The 19,816-nt window shown below is 30.3% G+C and overlaps 5 protein-coding genes and 2 long non-coding RNA genes across 16 annotated transcripts; 3 read left to right on the top strand and 4 right to left on the bottom strand.

Annotated features, from left to right (window-relative positions):
- Positions 1-107: 107 nt before the first annotated feature.
- On the bottom strand, positions 108-4,775 carry PPP1R15 (Protein phosphatase 1 regulatory subunit 15). Of its 5 annotated transcripts, none has more exons than XM_012297476.2 (4): positions 4,588-4,775; positions 3,962-4,025; positions 2,323-3,866; positions 108-2,253 (listed from the first exon to the last, which is right to left on the bottom strand). In XM_012297476.2, exons 3-4 carry the CDS (start codon positions 3,817-3,819, stop codon positions 2,044-2,046), a joined length of 1,707 nt encoding a protein of 568 aa, XP_012152866.1. In that variant the 5' UTR covers positions 3,820-3,866; positions 3,962-4,025; positions 4,588-4,775; the 3' UTR covers positions 108-2,043. The 5 variants fall into 5 exon arrangements, with proteins under 5 accessions (XP_012152866.1, XP_012152837.1, XP_012152859.1 ...); XM_012297447.2 differs by having other exon boundaries at positions 4,531-4,775; XM_012297469.2 differs by having other exon boundaries at positions 4,527-4,775.
- A 154-nt stretch (positions 4,776-4,929) lies between these two features.
- LOC143265181 (uncharacterized) lies at positions 4,930-6,978 on the top strand. Its single transcript, XR_013039380.1, has 3 exons — positions 4,930-5,202; positions 6,498-6,785; positions 6,864-6,978. It is a non-coding gene; the product is annotated as an uncharacterized LOC143265181 (long non-coding RNA).
- LOC100876715 (sorting and assembly machinery component 50 homolog) lies at positions 5,301-8,190 on the bottom strand. Of its 4 annotated transcripts, none has more exons than XM_012297416.2 (8): positions 7,972-8,190; positions 7,353-7,430; positions 7,172-7,246; positions 6,870-7,088; positions 6,514-6,728; positions 6,041-6,419; positions 5,663-5,957; positions 5,301-5,583 (listed from the first exon to the last, which is right to left on the bottom strand). In XM_012297416.2, the coding sequence occupies exons 1-8, from the start codon at positions 7,993-7,995 to the stop codon at positions 5,399-5,401; spliced, it is 1,470 nt and encodes a 489-aa protein (XP_012152806.1). In that variant the 5' UTR covers positions 7,996-8,190; the 3' UTR covers positions 5,301-5,398. The 4 variants fall into 4 exon arrangements, with proteins under 4 accessions (XP_012152806.1, XP_012152799.1, XP_012152814.1 ...); XM_012297409.2 differs by lacking the exon at positions 7,972-8,190 and adding an exon at positions 7,850-7,965; XM_012297424.2 differs by lacking the exon at positions 7,972-8,190 and adding an exon at positions 7,673-7,959.
- Positions 8,191-8,325: 135 nt separating this feature from the next.
- Had1 (beta Hydroxy acid dehydrogenase 1) lies at positions 8,326-10,987 on the top strand. 3 transcript variants are annotated; one of them, XM_012297376.2, is made up of 6 exons: positions 8,326-8,475; positions 9,299-9,486; positions 9,740-9,948; positions 10,241-10,398; positions 10,465-10,607; positions 10,673-10,987. In XM_012297376.2, the coding sequence occupies exons 1-6, from the start codon at positions 8,393-8,395 to the stop codon at positions 10,888-10,890; spliced, it is 999 nt and encodes a 332-aa protein (XP_012152766.1). In that variant the 5' UTR covers positions 8,326-8,392; the 3' UTR covers positions 10,891-10,987. The 3 variants fall into 3 exon arrangements, with proteins under 3 accessions (XP_012152766.1, XP_012152785.1, XP_003700186.1); XM_012297395.2 differs by having other exon boundaries at positions 8,356-8,481; XM_003700138.3 differs by lacking the exon at positions 8,326-8,475 and adding an exon at positions 8,508-8,668.
- A 130-nt stretch (positions 10,988-11,117) lies between these two features.
- On the bottom strand, positions 11,118-12,359 carry RpL24 (ribosomal protein L24). The gene is made up of 5 exons (XM_003700139.3): positions 12,257-12,359; positions 12,056-12,131; positions 11,854-11,939; positions 11,619-11,780; positions 11,118-11,296 (listed from the first exon to the last, which is right to left on the bottom strand). The coding sequence occupies exons 1-5, from the start codon at positions 12,259-12,261 to the stop codon at positions 11,161-11,163; spliced, it is 465 nt and encodes a 154-aa protein (XP_003700187.1). The 5' UTR covers positions 12,262-12,359; the 3' UTR covers positions 11,118-11,160.
- A 62-nt stretch (positions 12,360-12,421) lies between these two features.
- LOC100877045 (ATP-dependent RNA helicase DDX54) lies at positions 12,422-15,812 on the top strand. Its single transcript, XM_003700140.3, has 11 exons — positions 12,422-12,917; positions 12,984-13,360; positions 13,438-13,753; positions 13,824-14,034; positions 14,103-14,329; positions 14,414-14,605; positions 14,683-14,818; positions 14,892-15,084; positions 15,147-15,285; positions 15,345-15,495; positions 15,580-15,812. Exons 1-11 carry the CDS (start codon positions 12,723-12,725, stop codon positions 15,753-15,755), a joined length of 2,313 nt encoding a protein of 770 aa, XP_003700188.1. The 5' UTR covers positions 12,422-12,722; the 3' UTR covers positions 15,756-15,812.
- On the bottom strand, positions 12,464-19,078 carry LOC143265180 (uncharacterized). Its single transcript, XR_013039379.1, has 3 exons — positions 18,264-19,078; positions 17,884-17,996; positions 12,464-16,146 (listed from the first exon to the last, which is right to left on the bottom strand). It is a non-coding gene; the product is annotated as an uncharacterized LOC143265180 (long non-coding RNA).
- Between the last annotated feature and the right edge of the window lie 738 nt (positions 19,079-19,816).

Consider the following 19,816-nt stretch of genomic DNA (forward strand, 5'->3'; position numbering starts at 1 on the left):
TAATCATATCATGTTTCTGGTGAAAGTTACTTTTACCTAATGGCTATTTAATACTGATTAAGACAGGAAGACATTTTATCACCCATTAAAAACAAGACAACTGCGTATTTCAATGAATATATACATATATTATTTTACATTCTAAATACATATTATCATATTACTTTTCAATGTGTAAATGTTAATTCTAGGTTCTTAAGAGTACAAATTGAATACATACAAGCTCGAATAGTAACCTAAAGCTAACATGTTTTTATACATATGTATTAGAAATAAAGATAGAAAGCTAAATTATGAACAGAGACACTATTGGGTAACTACATACAAGATAAATTATGAGAATTCTATAATATACCGTTCACATATATCATTAACTACAATGTGTTCCCACATAGGAATCTTTGATACACAATATACAGAATAAGTGTAAATTATTGAAACTGATAAATGTGTAACCTTTATACAAGACAACAATATCCAAGTAGAAATAAAGTTTTCATATTGATGTGAGACCTATTACATTTTGCTTACTAATAATAGTAAAACTCGAATTAAAACTTATTCTTCATTATGATAATAAATCTCCATCTGAGTACCAATTTTCTATTTAATACAGTCCTATCTCTCAATGCAACATTTACATAAAATAAAAATACGTTAAGTCAGTTAAACTCTAACTTGAATTTAAGTAGTGAGCTACAAATTTTGTGTCCCAATTTTGGAATTACAATAAGTAATCTTTCAAACAAAAAAAACTTACTGAACATTTTTAATAGTAAATACATGTTCCAAAACATGTTGATATTTTTACATAAAACTCCACTTCGCGATTTTTATTACAATCTGTAAAAAGTAAAATAAGTGGACATTTTTGTTTTTCTTAATATTATAATATTCAAAGCATAGTAAATGTAGTTATTAAAAATTTGCATATCTATACTTTGTTAAAAACCATTTTTAAAGATGCTAACAATTAAAAATATTTATGCATCTTGATAAATTAAAATTAACAATTAATGTCCATTTATTTAAACCTTTCACTTTGTAATGCAAATACAAAGATGATACTAACGCGTATAATTTTAAGAGTACGATTTACATTCGCGTTTTTAAAAAATGCATATATTTCGTAATTTTGTTACCTAAAATGCGGTAGAAAGATTTTGGTACCGTTACAAAATATTAATTACATGGAGAAGAGATAGTGACATTTATCGCAAAAGAAAAATATGGATAATGAATGCTTTCCAATATATAACAAAGAACGTTTGTAGTGTATACATTTAATGACTAGTGTTTTATTCAAATACGTTGTCTATAATTTATGCTGTATGTAAATTTATATAATTTAATTAAAAATATATATATACATGCATTATTTACACACATATATATGTATATGTTTCCTTAGATAACAAACGTATTTAAATTTTTGTTCGTATCACTTTCAAAGAAAACATGTCTGAAATATACAGAGAGAAAATATTTCCTTATTGAACTTAAATTTTTATCTTTTTTTTTAGAAATATTTTCGTATGTAAAACAGTACTTTGAACTAAGTTAGGTAATTTACCATATTTCCAATTTTCTTTTGCTTTTATAGTGAAATATTATAAATATTGTTCATATAATTATCTTTATTGAAATTGTAGAAGATACTTTGGTATTTTAAATCTGTATATATCACCTAATACAACCTACCGAATTTATAAACCTTAGTACTTGTAAATAGAATTATAAATATTAATAGGCAAGATGAGAAGACCTAAAATTTATGCTTTTATAAATTTTTAATAAAAATAAATATATGGTGGTCATCATTCAATATTCCAAAGTAATTTGAAAAATTTAATTTTTCTACTTTAAACAATATTGAATTTAAAGCAAAATGCTCTATGCTCTATTCATTCACAGCCTATTTTGTCAATGTGGAAGACTTATTATGCATATTTTCTTCCACGATAATACATCACTTCTTCTCCTATCCTATATGTTTCAGGTTTTGATGATAGAGTTACCTTGACAGTACAATGAATAAAAATTTCATTCAATACATGCAAATCGTTCTTGCCAAATATGAGTCCTGTGTTGTACAGTTAAAACTGGATTAAGAACACGTTCTATGCAATTTATGCGGCCTTTGAATCTTTCTCTATCTCTAGCCATCTCTTCCCATGGACCTTTTCGAGCTGCGCGATACGCATAATCCCACTGTACCATTACGTGAACAACTGGATTTAAATTAAATTTTACCTACAGCAAAATCTCAATTATTTATCAATTCGAAATAAAAATAAGAAGCTTTAAAAAGTAGCTAATTACCCTAGGAGTAGGAAACAAGAATTCTTTATCTGTACATGTATCTTCATCTTCGCTTATTTGGTCTGTATCGCTATCTTCAGTGTCCTCAAAGTCACTATCGTGAATTTCTTCGGAACCAGTTTCAAAGACTATGCAGTAACTGTCTTCTGAATCAATAGAACTTTCTGATATTAAACGTGGCCGAAATGTATTTTTTCGAAAATCGTATCCATTGTCAATAATATCCTGATCAAAGGCATTTGCTTTGTTTGTGCACTCAGGTATAAATCTCATTTTTGTAGAAAATTTACACATTCTTTGATCAACATTTCTACGTGCTCTTGACTTCTGAGTTTTCTTAGGTTGTATGTCAGCAAATGTAAACGTTGCTGGATGAATTGCTTCCTTCATAGAACACTGCATGGAATCTAATCCATCTACTGTATCTTCATCAAAATTAGAACAGTTTTCCAATTCATTGTTTTCATTTGTATCATACATATCAAGTTCTTCCCAATTCTTTAAATCACTTTCTATAGCTAATTTGAGATCATGTTTAGTGCGTTCCTTTCTGTGTCGTGTTTGACTTACTCCAGAACGTCTAAGCTGTGACTTAGCCCGTCCTCTACCTCTGCCTTTCGCTATAGTATTTAATTTTTTTCTTTGCTTCGGTGAACATGATCGTTTTGTTAATAGATCGGATTCTTCCGAATCTATTCTACAAAATCGATCTGTTACGCTACAAAATTTTTCCCACATATTTAATAAATTTGACTTTGTTGTTTGAGGAACTGAAGGTGGTCTTTCAATATTCGAACTAGATGTTGAAAAAGTAGTATCCTCGTTTCTGAATATATTATCTGCATCGATAGTAACATAATCAGAAAACTGTTCGTTATTCTCAATATTACTATCATGAATATGTTTGCAATTATTATCAATAGCCTTGTCATGTGTTTTATGTACATTTGTATCAGAATAAATATGTTTGAACAATTCGTCTTGTCCTCCCATATCTGTACTTTGAAGTGGTAGCAAGTAATTAAATTTAGTTGTGTTATTTACAACATTCTCCTTCATGAATGACTCTTTCTCACCACACTTTTTTACATCCCTATTTTCATTATCAATACATTTATAATCAAATCCTATACTATCTTTTGCATCTTCATTAAAAATTCTATCTACGTAAGATTTCTTTTCATGTACATCACGATGAATACTTTCAATAATGTTTAAAGATTCTTTTAGTTGGGCATTACAAATATATACATTATCATTATTTAATAATTCCTTTTTAGATGTCAAATTTTTGTAAAATTCAGGTGAAATTATACCTTCATTGTGCACAACTGTTACAGACAATGGATAATTGGTATTTGTTATGAAGGAAAAGGGAACTCTAGAGACTCGTTCCCATAAACCATTAAAAACATTCCAGACATTGTGGAGCATATTGTCCTTCTTTGGATTGGACATGTTTGTTTTACTATTCAATGTATCACTTATTGAATACATTTCTTCTACTGTTGATTTTCCAAATAAACTTTGTATAGAATTGAAATCTTACAGGAGAACAAAAAAGATTGTTAAACAACGAACGCTGAATTTGAAAAACCAATCTATGTTTGCAATAGGCCACATGTTTCCAAATCTATACCTTTCTCAACAAATTGGTACTCCTTTACCACTTCTTCTACTTCTCAGAATTGTTCTCTGTTTCACTGTGGAAAAAAATTAAATATATTTAAAACATCTCAATACTTTACTTCTTGATAAAAAATACTTAAAAAACATTTAGTCATCAATAACAAGTAAAAATTCCTGGAATGTACGTTCATATTATAATATACCTTGTCTGTACCAAAATAACTCTTATTCATTTTTCGTTTAAATATTCATAATTTTGTTTCTATTTTGAAGAGAATTTTTGATACATTATAATATTGAAAATCCATGTTTTAATATCTTCGTTTATTTAAAATTAAATATATGAATCATATTGAATTCTATAGTATCCACTTATGAATCAATACAACGTTTACTATCATAATGCGAATAATCAAGGATTTATCGCGTACATTCCAGACAACGACATATATAGTTAATATAGAAATCTTAAAGTATCGAAAAAAATGCAAAATAATATTTTGAATGTTAAATTTATCGTTATAGTACTGCTATCTTTTGCAATAAACATCTAATTGATAATTTGTACTGCATACATACAACAAAGATAGCCTCCACAACCGTGACAACTACAATCACGTAGGAATTTTTCCTTACAATATGACAATTGTTTTCTTGCTGTACCACACTTTTTATCTTTAAACAGAGGATTTTTGATCAATTCTGTTATTTCGGATACAGTAATTTGCTTCGATTTTTCGGTAATTTCGTAAGATTCCATTGTAATATCACTCGTTATCAGATCACACATTTTGACGAAACTGTTAAGCGGCCATTTTCAACTAGAAGATACTCAAACTGTTTGTAACTTGTAAATAGAGGCGCTGCTGTGAACACGATTTATATACTATACTAAATTATACTTTATTTGACGGAAGATTGTAAAATAATTTTTTATAATTATTATAATGAAGATGCAATATTATTTTAACGAAAATGAATTGTATTTTATATATTTTGTTTAAAAAAAAAAAACTAATGCAATTTGATTATAAACAGTATTTGAATATTCAAGGACATGTATAGTAAAATTATGTAATTTTGCAATAATGTATCATTTCTAATGAACTGATTCATAACATAACTGACGAAATCTCAGTCCTTTTTGCGAAAAACCTTTCACTTTCATACTGCATGTAAATTATGAACTAGATATATTTATTTGATGTAAACAGTGTTAACAAATCTAATAACAAGTTTTATACCCAACAGGTACATACAGTGCCATATACAATTTATACGATTGCTAATTACCTATTATTAAAAATACTTCTTTAACTAATTAATGTTCTAATACATTTCCATGAATGTAACAAATTTATAATTGTAATTTATTTTACATTAAATGCATACAATACATAAAAAATAGCAGAACATGTATAATTTACTATCTTGAAATATGAATTGTTTACAAGTACTGCACCCCGATACCAAACTGGAATTGTCGTAGTACGTCACTTCTAAGGAATAATAATGGCATAATAAAATTCAATTCAACTCTAGCTATATTTCCAAGTTTCATCGCAATACCCCCACCCGCTGAACAACGAACATTCTCCGTAAAAATTTTCATGTTGTCTTTATAATTGTCATCTGAAAATAACGAGATATCAATTATCAACAGTTCCATTAGTAAAAGAAATCAAAACACTTATTGTAAAAAGCTTCGTACCAAATTTGAATGTAAAATTCGATACATTTCCACCGTTGATAAAACCATGTAACTTGAATAAGTCACCGAATCCATTACGACCAGGCCTAAATGGAAGTGGTGTATATAAGTGAAGTGCGACAGCCCAATACGCATCGCCTCCAATTGAATAACCATCGTCTCGTGGTCCACAACCTCTCATTTCAAATCCTCTAAGATTCAATGGACCACCCAAAAAGAATTGATCAGCAATATTTACTTTCATTTCATTATTAATTCCTCTGAGCAATCCAGATTGAAGACCCAGTTGAAATGTCTAAATATTAAAATTTTTATAGTAAGAAGTTGTAAAGAAATTATATCAATTGGAAATGTGTCCGTACGTTGAATGATACTTACAAAATATTCATGTGGTGTCCAATTAGTTTGCATGATAAGTTCGTTTTTAACGAATCCAATATCACCGCCAAGACCAGCTACTTCTGTTGAAAACTGTACAAAACTACCGGCAGTTGGAAATAATAATGAGTCTCTTTTATCGATGCAGCAAATATGCCGCAAAGCGGATTTTAAATTTGGGCCGCACTGCTCTCGAACACGAAACGATGTTTGTTTGGAAGAAACAATTTCTCTATAATTAGCTTCATACTGTAAATTATGCTTCAATATACCTGCACCATCTGGATTAAGTGCAAAGTCTAATAAAAGGCCTTTATCATATTGATTAAAACCAGACCATGGAAATCTATTGAATGTGTTGAATACACTAGTAGTTAATCTGCAGAAGAAAACAATTTAAAAAATAGTAAATATATTTAATTTCTTAAGTGATATTAATGTTTAAATTTTTAAATAGGAATGATGTTACATACACCGTATGAAGCCAACTATTTACAAATGGTTTAACAAGAGATACGCTTATATTGGTGGAACTTTTAGAACCATAAGAGTATTCCATTTGCAAGTGTTCTCCTCTTCCACATAAATTTGGTGCTTTCGCTTGAATAATTACGGAACCTTCATTATTTCCAACCATGGTATTAATCCCACCTGTCAGACGTCTCATTTCATGAACAGAAAAGGTGACCTGAAACAGAATACAACATAAGATTTCTCTCAGGAATAGACATCAAGTTTTAAACAGGTGATTCATCAATGAACTGAAAATAATTAAATCTGAGAAATTACTTATTTTCTGTTGAATTATTGTGTAATTATATAGACCCACTTCAACGCCTTCTGGGGTAGCATCAGGACCTTGACTGGTATCAATGAAAATTCCAATATTTTTGAAACATCCTAAAGACCGTAGTTTTTCTTTAACTCTGGAGGCACGTAAAAGAACTTCGTAAAAATCCTTAGCTTTGAATAGTTCAGTAACTTGTGACTTTATTATATCATCCTTTGTCCTACCAAGCCCATCCACATGTATTTTATCAACTCTTACCTAGTTTACAAAATATTAATGTTTAATTTATTTATAATTATTGCACATAAATTAAAGTTTTAATATGTAAGTAACAAACATACTTTCACGGCATGTAGGTCAACATGTTCTTCTTTTGTAGTGTCAAATAAATTCAGTTTTCTACGAAAATTTGATGACTGAAAATAAAAATTTTTAAGTTATTAAGTATTCTTCGAATGATAATCAGTGTATAAAAGAAACATAGATTATTGTTTTGTATAAAATCCAAACAATATTACTTACAGGATTATTTCCCTTGAAATTCTGTTTTCCACTACTTTCACTGGAAGTTTCATTCATGTTTTCAGATATCTTTGATTCCTAAAATGAAAGAGCATATATGATATTAATGACAATTTTTTATATCAAATTTAATAGAAAAATATAATATAAGTAAAATGACATACTACAAAATTAAAAGAAACAAACTTAACACGACATAAAATACAACTTTTCACTAAAACACCACACTTGAATAAATTATTATTAGAAATTACTTCATGCTGCAAATTAATGACTTTAATTTTAGGTTATTCCGTAATTTTCTAATAATAAGCTTTTACCTTGGCATGAACGGTTCCCATTTTTTTACGATAAATTTTGATTACTCGAATAAGAAATCACATTAAAAGTAATAGCAAATTTTGTCAGGTTTCTTTCAACACCTGACAAAGAATTGTAAATTTTTTAAATTAAATATTCAGAACGGTTAAGAACAAGCAGTACAGCGTTTTCATTACCGGTGTCATAGACAAAGTGTAATATAGACCAACCACCTTGTAAGAGTTTATATTATCATAGATAAGATACAAGAATAGATCTATCATTGTATGAAATTTCGTGCCCTGATTTACTAATTTACCGATTGTGTAAAAGAATCAGACATAAGAGATCCTCTAACCAGAGGACCTTAGTCGTTCGACTGAACTTAGATAGCAGATTTATTCGCAATTTGTGACGTCATATAAGACTTTTTTATTTCAACAAGATCTTCATCGAGCAAATGCTTGAACAAATTAAAACCAATATCCAGTGCCGCCGCTAGTATCAGGCAAATAATGCACTTTGTGTGGGCCCCGCGTTCAGAAAGTCTATAGACTTAAATTTTCAAACCTTCCAATCTTTCAAATCCTATGCTTTTTATATTTATCAATCCTGAAATTTCTAATTTCTACAATTCCAAATTTTCAAGTCTGAATATTTAAATATTTAAATGTTGTGTTTAGAAATACATGTCAATGGTCATCACTATCATATTGCAACATCGAATAACATAAAAAATAATGTTGACTCTTGATACGGGCTCTGCAAACTCCTGCAACTACACGGCTCTGCCAATGTCTTACGTGTTTAACATCGGAAAAAGGTGATGGTAGGGTTATCTCGATTATGTATATATATATATGTATACAACATTAAAAAGACCAGTTACATAGTGTCAGATATCGTGTAACTAGCACTTCTGTCGCGAGATTTGCACAGTATACTTTATAAATTGCTTCGTAAAGAAATTGTTCAATAATGTCGCTTAAAAATGAAAAAATTGGTATAATTGGCAGGTAATAAAATTTAATTGAATTAACAATTTTTAATTATATTTAAGTTTAAATTAAAAACATTTAATAATCTCTTTTTATATTTTATTCTATTAAAAATCATTAATCAGTGAATAGTAAGTAATATATCTAGTTACGTATAATTACATTTAATATAATTTCGCTTTATAAAGCCTCTCGCTTTTTAAAATCTTAGTAGTTGTTTACAAAACATTAATCAGCATCATAAAATGAATGCGTGAAAACTTTCCATGCCGTTTTAATCATGTTATATATTCCAATAATAAAATATACTATAATTTCTACGAAGCAGTAATATAACTCATGGCGTTTATTGATTCAATATCGATTACAAAACACAGTATAAAAATTACGTTTACCTCCAGAAACATTGAAGTGTTATTAGGTCATTAAAAACTGAATCACTGATACCACGGGTATTTTCTATGATAAGATAAAGTCGAAGAATTAAATAATAGATAGAGTAAAATAACATCTTCGCTTTTAGACATAATATTTCGAAATTTGATATTTTTAAATTATAAAATGCAATCTTATCGACAGTACAAATTTAATGGAACACTGTGCACAATTAATATTAACAATATTAATTTTATTTTATTATTATTTTAGTGGCTTAATCGGTCGCAGTTGGGCCATGCTTTTTGCCAGTGTGGGCTACGAGGTAATTATCTATGATATCGTTAAAGAACAAATTTCTCGAGCGCTTGATGATATTCATGACCAGTTGAAACGACTTGAAAGTGGCGGCCTCTTACGAGGCACGCTTAACGCGGACCAACAATTTAATTTAATTAAAGGTTCGCATTCATATTATACAACTAATATCAACGGCAATAAAGTATAAATGGCAACTGCAATTTACTTAATTAAATCTCCAAATATAATATTATATTCTGTGAACGAAAATATTTTTTTACTAGTACTTTCTAAAATACTGTACTATAAACTACCATTTGCAGTTAACCATTTTTACCTCGCTGTCGTTGATATGTAATTAGCACAATAAATGAAACAATTACAAAAAGATGCTAACAAAATATCTAATCATAGGATCTTCAAACTTGGCTGAAACTGTAAAAGGAGCTAAACTTGTACAAGAATGTGTTCCTGAAAATCTTCCATTAAAACTCAAGGTTTATAATGAACTTGACAAAGTAGTGGATGACAAAGTTATTCTATCTTCTTCGACGTCAACTTTCCGTCCATCTTTATTCAGTAAAGACTTAAAACATCGCGAACAAATAATTGTGTCACATCCCGTATGTATCGTACATGTATGAGCTACATATATGTATACTGCAGAGTTTTGTTATATGGCCTTGGACAAAAACTATGCAGTTTGATTACCGACAATCTCTTACTAGCGGTGTAGGAATCTCAATTTTGTAATGTATGATAAAAAAATTTACAATTTATTTTCTCATATGTTGCAAGAATGCCGCTAGTGTGCGTGGAGTCATCATTCGGCCATATAACGAAACTGTAGTGCATATTATGTATCTATGATAACTGAAAAAGAAGATGTAAATAATATTTATTTTTTAAACATAGGTGAACCCTCCATATTATGTACCACTTGTAGAAATTGTGCCTGCACCCTGGACCCGTGCTGACATACCCGCAAAAACAAAGGCTATTATGACTGAAATAGGGCAAAAACCTGTTGTGTTGTCTAGAGAAATTGATGGTTTTGCTCTTAATCGAATACAGTATGTAATGATTGCTACTATTTTTATTTCTTAACTATTTGATAAAAAAACTCACTGTATATTTAGATACGCGATCTTAAATGAGGCGTGGAGATTAGTAGCTGATGGAGTATTAAGCGCTAAGGATATAGATGCAGTTATGAGTGAAGGTCTTGGAATGAGATACGCGTTCCTCGGTGCCTTTGAAGCCGCTCACTTAAATGCTGAAGGTACATATCTTAGAATTAAATAAATATATTAAATAATTTTTTAATATTATTACAATTTACTTTAGGAATGAAAAAATACTGTGAGACGTATAAAAATTCGATTTACGACGTGAGCATGACATTTGGTCCTGTACCTAAGTTCGAAGGCGAGATGGCAGAAAAAATAAGTAATGAATTAAACGAAATGTCTCCACTGGATAAACTTCAAGAAGCGCGTGCTTGGAGAGACGAAGCTTTAACAAAATTATCTATATTAAAGAAAGAATTAGCCAAAAAAAAATAAAATAATTACTAAATTAAAATTATATTATGACGCATAAAAGCGTTTTTCTAAACTATATACAGATTTATAAATAAAAATATTGAATTATGAAAATCTTTTTAAGCGTTTCAATATTTGATCATCACCAACATTTATTCATATTTATTTTTAATTATGATAGTGTTACTAGCAAATATCTGAAATAATTTTTCATTAAATTGTATTTTTAGGTAGAATTAAAAAATGAATTGTTTAAAATTAAATTTTTTTTATTTGTATACTATCAGGATTTTAACGTTTTCCTCCAACACGTGGGGCCGACTTTTGCGTTACTTTTGCAGCTTTATGTTTTGGTACAGCCTTAGCCTTGGGAGGAACAACTGCTTTCTTTGTTGCTTTTGCTGCTTTCTTTTGTTCCTTTGCAGCTCTAAAATTAAAGATTAGCACAAAATAAATATTGGATAAAAAGCAGTAATAAAATATATGAAAATATTAAATCTGTATGAACCCGCAAAAGCCAAACAGTGTATATAATGTATACAATTCTGGGTGAAGCAATTCATTTGCTCTAAGACATTCTGAAAGTGAATGTGATATAAAGTATCACATCTACGGAACAGATGTCTATCATATATTTTTCCATCAACAATTAACTACAAAAATATTAGTTTTCAATTGTTCATTTATACTTTATAGCTATGAAGTTATAACTACCAAATTTCTGTCAGTATTAATAAAACTATACTTACTTAATAGCTTGTTCTCTTTGCGCTTTACGAATTTCTGGTTTCATGTTACGTTTTGCCAATATATCTGTAAGTGATGCACCTACAATAGCACGTTGGAACTTTTGTGTACGTCTAGTCCTCTTCTTTGCTTGCTCCTCTTCCTGACCTTTCTTATGTTTTCGTCTGTAATGTAAATTTGGGTTGTATTACTCTGCTATATATTTTCAACAATATAAAAGGAATTAAGACTAAATACCTGTATAATACGGTCCATGTTACTTTACGTGGATTCCTTCTCATCAAATGGGCAGACTCACATTTTGAATTTAAAAATGTGAATGTCTAAAATACCACGGAGGTTAAGGTTGACACATGACAACAATGATCTTATAAAAGTAACAACAACTTAATAATACCGAAATAAATATGAATTAACATAAGAAATGTATTATACTTACTTTTCCATCTACTTTGACCATGGTTTTACCATGGCCCGGATATATTTTATATCCGCTGTATGCACAAAGTCCAATCCTGAAAAGATTGACGACATACTCATTAAAAATATTTTATAGATATAACTGCTTGTGTATAATGAAGGCATTTTAAACGATTGCACTTAAATTAGTAGATGCCATCACAATAAAAATTTTACTTACTTCATGTTGAATTATAAAGAACAGACGGATTCAAACAAAATGGCCGAAACCTTCAACTTTCAATATGTTCACATGTCCATTCAATACTGCCAACATTTTAAAAGAAAAATTTCTGAAAATGTTGAAGGGGCTGCTATTTGGCCATTAATGTCCCTAGGGAAGCCAGAATTACACTAAATTGTATATGCAGTTTTTACTTGCAAGAGCTTTTTGAAGTTGGAAGTTTGCAAGTAATTGCATAACCAATAAATATGTAATTGTAAATAGGATAAACACTGCTTTTAAATAAAGCAATAATAATTACAGAAGTTGACAAAACTAATATCATTAGTGATACTTATTATAACCGATGAATTAAGCTGAAAAAATTTGTATTAAATAGTCATTAATTGTCAAACGATACCACGTGTTCCATCATTTGTGTTTAAGGTTAAATTTTTCTAATACTGAATTTGTAATTTTTAAAATGGAAAATACAGATATTGAAGGATTTGCCGACCCCGAGAAAATAAACGATGATGAGGAAGAAAATGAAATTACTAGTATTAAAAAGAAAGCATGTAGTAAGTCAGGAGGTTTTCAATCGATGGCCCTTAGCTACCCTGTATTGAAAGGTATTCTAAGAAGAGGATATAAAATACCAACACCTATACAGCGGAAAGTAAGTTATGGAGTTTAATTGCTGACATGTACAAACTGTAATTTATTGTATATTGTGCTTCCACAGACAATTCCATTAGCATTAGAAGGACGCGATGTGGTTGCAATGGCTAGAACTGGTAGTGGAAAAACAGCTTGCTTTCTGATTCCCTTATTTGAAAAACTTAAAGCAAGACAAACAAAAATTGGGGCAAGAGCTTTAATTTTATCACCAACTCGAGAATTGGCATTACAAACATTAAAGTTTATAAAGGAATTAGGGAGATTCACAGGCTTACAAGCTGCCGTAATATTGGGAGGTGATAATATGGAAAATCAGTTCAGTACAATACATGGAAATCCTGATATTTTAGTGGCAACACCAGGCAGATTCTTACACATATGCATTGAGATGGATTTACAATTAAATAGCATTGAATATGTAGTTTTTGATGAAGCTGATAGGTAAAAAATTTATTTTCAAATTATGTGTTTAATGTTCCCTAAATTATGTAAATTATATTTTATAAATTGAATTACAGATTATTTGAAATGGGTTTTGGTGAACAGATTAATGAAATTACAAATAGATTACCAGAATCTAGACAAACATTATTATTTTCTGCAACACTGCCCAAAGTTCTAGTAGATTTTGCAAAGGCTGGATTAACTGATCCTGTTTTACTACGTTTGGATGTTGACAGTAAAATACCAGAGGAATTAGCACTTTCATTCATTGTATGCCGTCCAGAAGAGAAATTAGCAGTACTGTTGTGTTTATTAAAAAATGTTATCAAAAGTGATTCTCAGACAGTAATATTTGCTGCAACAATGCATCATGTGGAATATATTCATATGGTACATAATTCAAATCTAAAATTTAATACTAATATATTACTTTGTGTATTAAATTGTATTTTATTAATAGGTATTAGATAAAGCAGGAATTTCTAACACATTTATTTATTCTAACTTGGATCCATCAGCTAGGAAGATAAATGCAGCTAAATTTCAAACTAATAAAGTTAAAGTACTGGTGGTAACAGATGTTGCTGCCAGAGGTTTGGATATTCCACATTTAGATAACGTAATCAATTTTAATTTCCCTGCTAAGTCCAAGCTCTTTGTACATAGAGTAGGTAAGTGTATGAATTATAATCTTTAAGTTTTATTAAAGTTTTATAAAATTATTAATTCTTTGTAACAGGACGTTGTGCACGAGCTGGCCGAACTGGAACTGCTTATAATATTATAGGTCCAGATGAATATGCTTACCTTCTAGATTTACATCTTTTCCTAAGTAGACCGTTACACATTATTCCACCTTCTGGCACTGCAGAAGGTACTGAAGGTGCTATTGGTAAGATGCCACAATCAATGATAGAAGAAGAACTTGCTGAATTGATAAATTGGCACAATTCTTCCACAGATCTGGTATATGTTTCCAATGTACTTGTTTAATTAGTTATATTGTTATAATTAATTGTAATATTATAATAAGATTTTCTTTTAATGTAGCAAAATATGGAGAAAGTTTGTGAGAACGCATACAAACAATACATTCGATCACGACCGACAGCTTCGTCAGAAAGTATTAAGAGAGTGAAAGAATTAAATATTAATCAAGCAGGTGTTATACCAGAATATTCTGATGTTTCCTCTAATACTCTGAATTTGTTGTCGAAAATAGTAAATTATAGACCACAAGGAGTAAGTAAATTTTTAATTTTAGATATATTAACCATGATATATTATTAATTCTTATTGTTAATTCTATTGTTTAATAGACGATATTTGAAATTGGAGCAAAAGCATCCTCCACTGACTATCAGGTCATGAAGACAAAACGCTCATTGCATAAACAAAATATTAAAAATTTTTATAGGAAAACAGAAGAGTTAATATCTAAGAAAAAGTTAGAAGGTAAATATAAATTAAAGAAAAAGAACTTTTATAACAATATATTAGTATTTTAATGATTAGTAATATGTTACAGAATCATCAAAAAAAGTAGATCTCCCCTCAAGTACAGCAGATGAGATTAACGCAACATTTAATACAATTGTTCTCCCAAAGAAAAGAAATTTCAATGATTTGTATAAACCACCTAAAAAGAAAAAGCGATCCGTAACGCGAGATGAAGACTTTTTCATTCCATATGCTGCTCCAGACAAACATACAGAAGATGGGTATGTTTCTTATTTTAACAATATTAATTGTTAATAAATAATACTGATGCATATTGTTACAGTTTAGCTGTTAATTCTTTCAACACGGAAGCAGACAAAGTACAAATGGATCTAACCGCGGATAATGAAGAATCCCAACGTCTTCACTCGCAACTCAAAAAATGGGACCGCAAGAAAAAGAAAATGATCACGATTGATGACGTATGTATCCCTTTACAAATTTATAATATCACATTTTAAACTAACTGTTTTGTTTAAAGGGTGGAAAGGCTAAGAAAATACGTACAGAGTCTGGTGTTTGGATACCTGCTAGTTACAAAACAAATCGTTATTCGGCCTGGAAAGAAAAGAGCAAAGCAGACGCAGCAAGCGACGATGACAGCGAAGATGATACTTCACAAAGGAAAAAATGTATACGAGAATATTATATAAATTTGATATTGTTTATTATTTTCTATATATGTACTGTATAAATTTATTTTTGTTACATTTTAGATCAACCACCAAATTGGTCACGTCGCAACAAGAAGACGAAAGAAAAGATTAAACCAAATAAGGAATTAAAGAGACCAGAACAGATTCTGAAAGCACGGAAATTATTAGAAAGAAAGCGCCATAGAAATAATGGGAAAGGTCGGAAAGGTCAAAAGAAGGGCGGTAAAAGACATTGAAGGGTTCTTAATGTAAAAATTGTTGATATTAAATTCTTTTATATTGAAACCCATCGATATCCTTGTCATGTTTTCTTAACACTTACCTGTATGTACACAAAAGTTTTCTTGGAAAATATATCGAATAGTTACAAGTGCAATAATATTAAAAAATTAAATTAAATAAGACGTTATACTCGCGATGAACTTTTATCGCGAAATGATCATGTAGACTATTGTACAATTTACGAAGATTTCAGTTGCATCATTGCAATTCTCTTGCGTAATTGTTGGGTTATACGTCAGAAGCTCATTACGTGAAGTTGATAGGCGGTTTTCTGTAAAATGATGGAAGCCTCAGAAAGTTGCACGAACCGCGAAGAATACAAACTCCCTAGCAGCCTCGTATCATCTTTATAAAAAAAAAACAATAAAATTATAAAATATTAACAGTGCTTTATATTATAATGCATTTAATATTTTATTATCTAATACATGAATGATAAATGGAATTTGATTTAATACTTTAAAAATAAAAAATAATCTCTTTATCACAAATAGATTAAATTCTTGTCAAAACAATGCAATAACATGTTTCCAAATTGTGTGTAAATAAAAACTTTTCTAAATTTATAAATACAAATATATATGACTAGATAATAAATAGTTTAAATATGACATTTGACGTCATTTAAAAAATTAATATGGTCGATTGGGGAAATATATTTCTCCTAAAAATATTAACAAATTTATTTTTCCTGTTTATCAGTTTACAATTCCAGAATTCTAAAAAACGAAATAAAAGAACGAGAACTATGATTCTGTACATGAGTCATAAAAGACAACTGGTTAGGCGTCAGTTTTGGTGCTATGTAAAAGTGCTGATACCCAATCGTTATGAATCATGTAAAATGCTGGTCACGGTTTATTTATATGTATACGTATCTCTTCATATAAATACCATTTCATAAATTACATTTGCCGGTTTGCAAATTATCTAAATTTTAATTCGCATCAATCTTCCTCTGTGATATTCAAGCTATTATTACAAACAAATTAATCAAAACGATAAGTAAAATTTTGATGTATAAATCCAGTGAAAATTGAAAAATTTTCAATGGAAGGTTTGACCCTGTGACTAATTTTAACAGATTTTTAGCACTATTTATCGGGAGAGACATCCTTCGTGAGACAGTTTAATTGATAATCAATCAATTATTGACAAGACATCGGAGAATACGGTCATTCAGTGAAGAACGTCCGCGAAAACAAGAATATCCTGACAATTATTCACTGCAATATTGATCGATGCAAATTATGCAGATGGTTCAAGTGTTGAAAACCTGGGGCAAGGTCGCGGCAGTTACTCGCACGCGTACTTCAATGATCAAAGCTGCTTTGAAATGATCAATTTCTTGATGTCACTGAAGTCTAAACGAAACGATTTCAAGCACCGTTTAAGTCTATCTACAAATATTTGTTTCATACGATTCACCATTTTGGTAACACGACACTTCCATTCAGATTTTCCTTCTGAACTATAAATTTACTTTTTTTTAAGATATGAATAAATATGAGTTCTACAGGAATGTTTCCTCGAATACCTTTCGAAATTCAGTCATTTGGAAAGTCCAATGTACATTATCGATTAAAAGTTTGAGACCACTCGAACAAGTTCTTTATTAACAATTTAATTAGGTTACATTTGGTCGTGATTCAAAGTTAATACGAAGAAAGATTCTAAGTAACTAAGAACGATTCTAGATTCTAAGTTTGTACCTTGCAACATTGTTATTGGTACTTTGATACTGTGTACTCGGTTATCAGAGTTTCAATTAGTTTATGACGAAGCTTTATGTTTGTATCTAATATCTAATGTTAATATAGAATCGTCGAGATAGATGAAACGTTAAGAGTTTCAATAAGTGTACCACATTTATCCAACGTCCACACTTCTTTTCGAAAAGGAAAATAAATGATTCAAAGATAAATTGATAGTTGGAAAAAACATTTTGAAAAACCTTCTGAGGTATTTTGATTTCGGACAATTTTCAGACAAATGTGTTAATTCGTAGACAGTCACTAAATGTTCTCTGTAGACAAAATATATCACTTAGTTTTGATATTAAATATAGTACAAAGTACATACGGGACAATTGTAAAATTGCGGCCGGTAGTGGATCAAGGTCAAGGTCGGACTGTACGAGCTGGAATTTGACGAGTATGTAGTGCAGTCTCGTTATATGGTCCCACTTATATGGCCTGCGAGCGACAGCAATCATCAAAGTCAAAAATTAAAAAATTTTTAATTGACAAATATTCAAGTTCACTAATTGACACATTGACAAATTGACAAATATTCAAGTTCACTAATTGACACATTGACAAATTGACAAATCTTTAAATTGACAAATTGATAAATTGACACATTGACAAATTGATAAATTGACAAATTTTCAGATTTAGGAATTTAAACATTTCAGACAAAAAAATTTTCAAATGTAGGAATACATAAAATTTTTAAATTACACTCATGGTGACAGGGTGATGACAGTCAAGGAAGTTCCGCTTATATGGCCCATTTTGCACTCTCAACGATGATCATATATCGAGACCACGCGATGCAGAATATCGAAAAGCGGCCACGTATCAATGCAGGAACAACGAATTTATTCGTGAACCGCTTCTCGATCGGGAATTCGTGCCAAGGTGGTCGCAGCCGTTACTCTCACAAAACCGACCACGATCCTGATGACATCGATCGTAGAAATAAGTCTATTCGTAACCAGACGGTCACGTCTACGATCTACCGTTCACCATCCGTACCGTTGCTGTCTCTCCTTTACGTCACACGGTTAAAAATACAAGCTACAACTCAACCCGGAGCCCGCGTGCATTTTGGCAAAACTCGAGACCTTTTCGTGAAAGTAGTCAGTCACGTTGCACACGCACTCGTACCAAGAAAAAGAGACAAAAAAAATTTCCTCGTGCACTTTGCACATATTTGTCATCCGATGACGAACACGGAGATCTTCGCCGGCGCAAAGCAAACGTGATATCTGGGTCTCCAATTAACACGCTCCTCGATGAATTTGTTTTGATAAGGATTCGCTATGATGACGTAGGCAAATTGTTAAGAAACGCATGTGACCTTCTCGAACAACGTATATGCGTACGTTTTCGAAGAGTGGAGGACTGTATTCAGTCGGGTACAATCTTTGTTCAAGATCAAGATTAGCACAATTTTTAAATTTCTTTTTTCTCAAGTTTTCAATATTTCAAGTAGCTAGATTTATAAGTTATCGAATATCTATATTCTCGAAAAAGTTTTATTTTCAAGTTTCCATGTGTGCAACTTTTACGCTTTCAAACCTATTAAATTCACGAATTCTCAAATTTATTAAATTTGCAAATTTTCAAATCCCTAATATTTATAAATTGTTTATCTTCTCAAACTTCCAATCCTCCAAATTTCGGAAGCTTCGATTTTCCAAATTCCTAAATTTGTAAATTCTACACTTCTGGATCTTGAATTGTCCAAATTTTCGAATTCTAATTTTCACCTTTGTAGACCTCCAAATTCCAATGCCACAGTAATCCTAGATTTCACTATACCTAGTCCCTTATACCACAATATCCCTAGATTCTAATAACACTAGATCCGAATACCCTTACATACCTAGACCCTACTTCAGTATCTCTAGAATTGTAGATCTCATTATTCCAATATCCTCAAACTTCGGTATTCGAATATTACTAGATTCTAGTATACCTATATCTCCAAAATCCCTAGAACCCGATATTCGAATATTCCCAGATATTACAATCTCAACATCCTATCTCCAAATTTCAACACCCCTTAATTCGTTCCAACTAAATTCCATCTAGAAGCCTTTACTAAAAATGTCTTAATTCCCAAAAATCACTAAAAGTCAAAATAAAGTATTTCTTCTTCTATAAGTCATTTCCCCTAGGAAATACAGATTTGCTCTTGACTGTACATGTATAACATGTAACGCTTTTGAAAGGAGTGTTTTAGCATATCCTTCAAAACTATTTATATTTTTAAATATCAAATGACC

The sequence above is a fragment of the Megachile rotundata genome, chromosome 1 (genome assembly GCF_050947335.1).
Source record: "Megachile rotundata isolate GNS110a chromosome 1, iyMegRotu1, whole genome shotgun sequence".
In the NCBI taxonomy this organism is placed as follows: domain Eukaryota; kingdom Metazoa; phylum Arthropoda; class Insecta; order Hymenoptera; family Megachilidae; genus Megachile; species Megachile rotundata.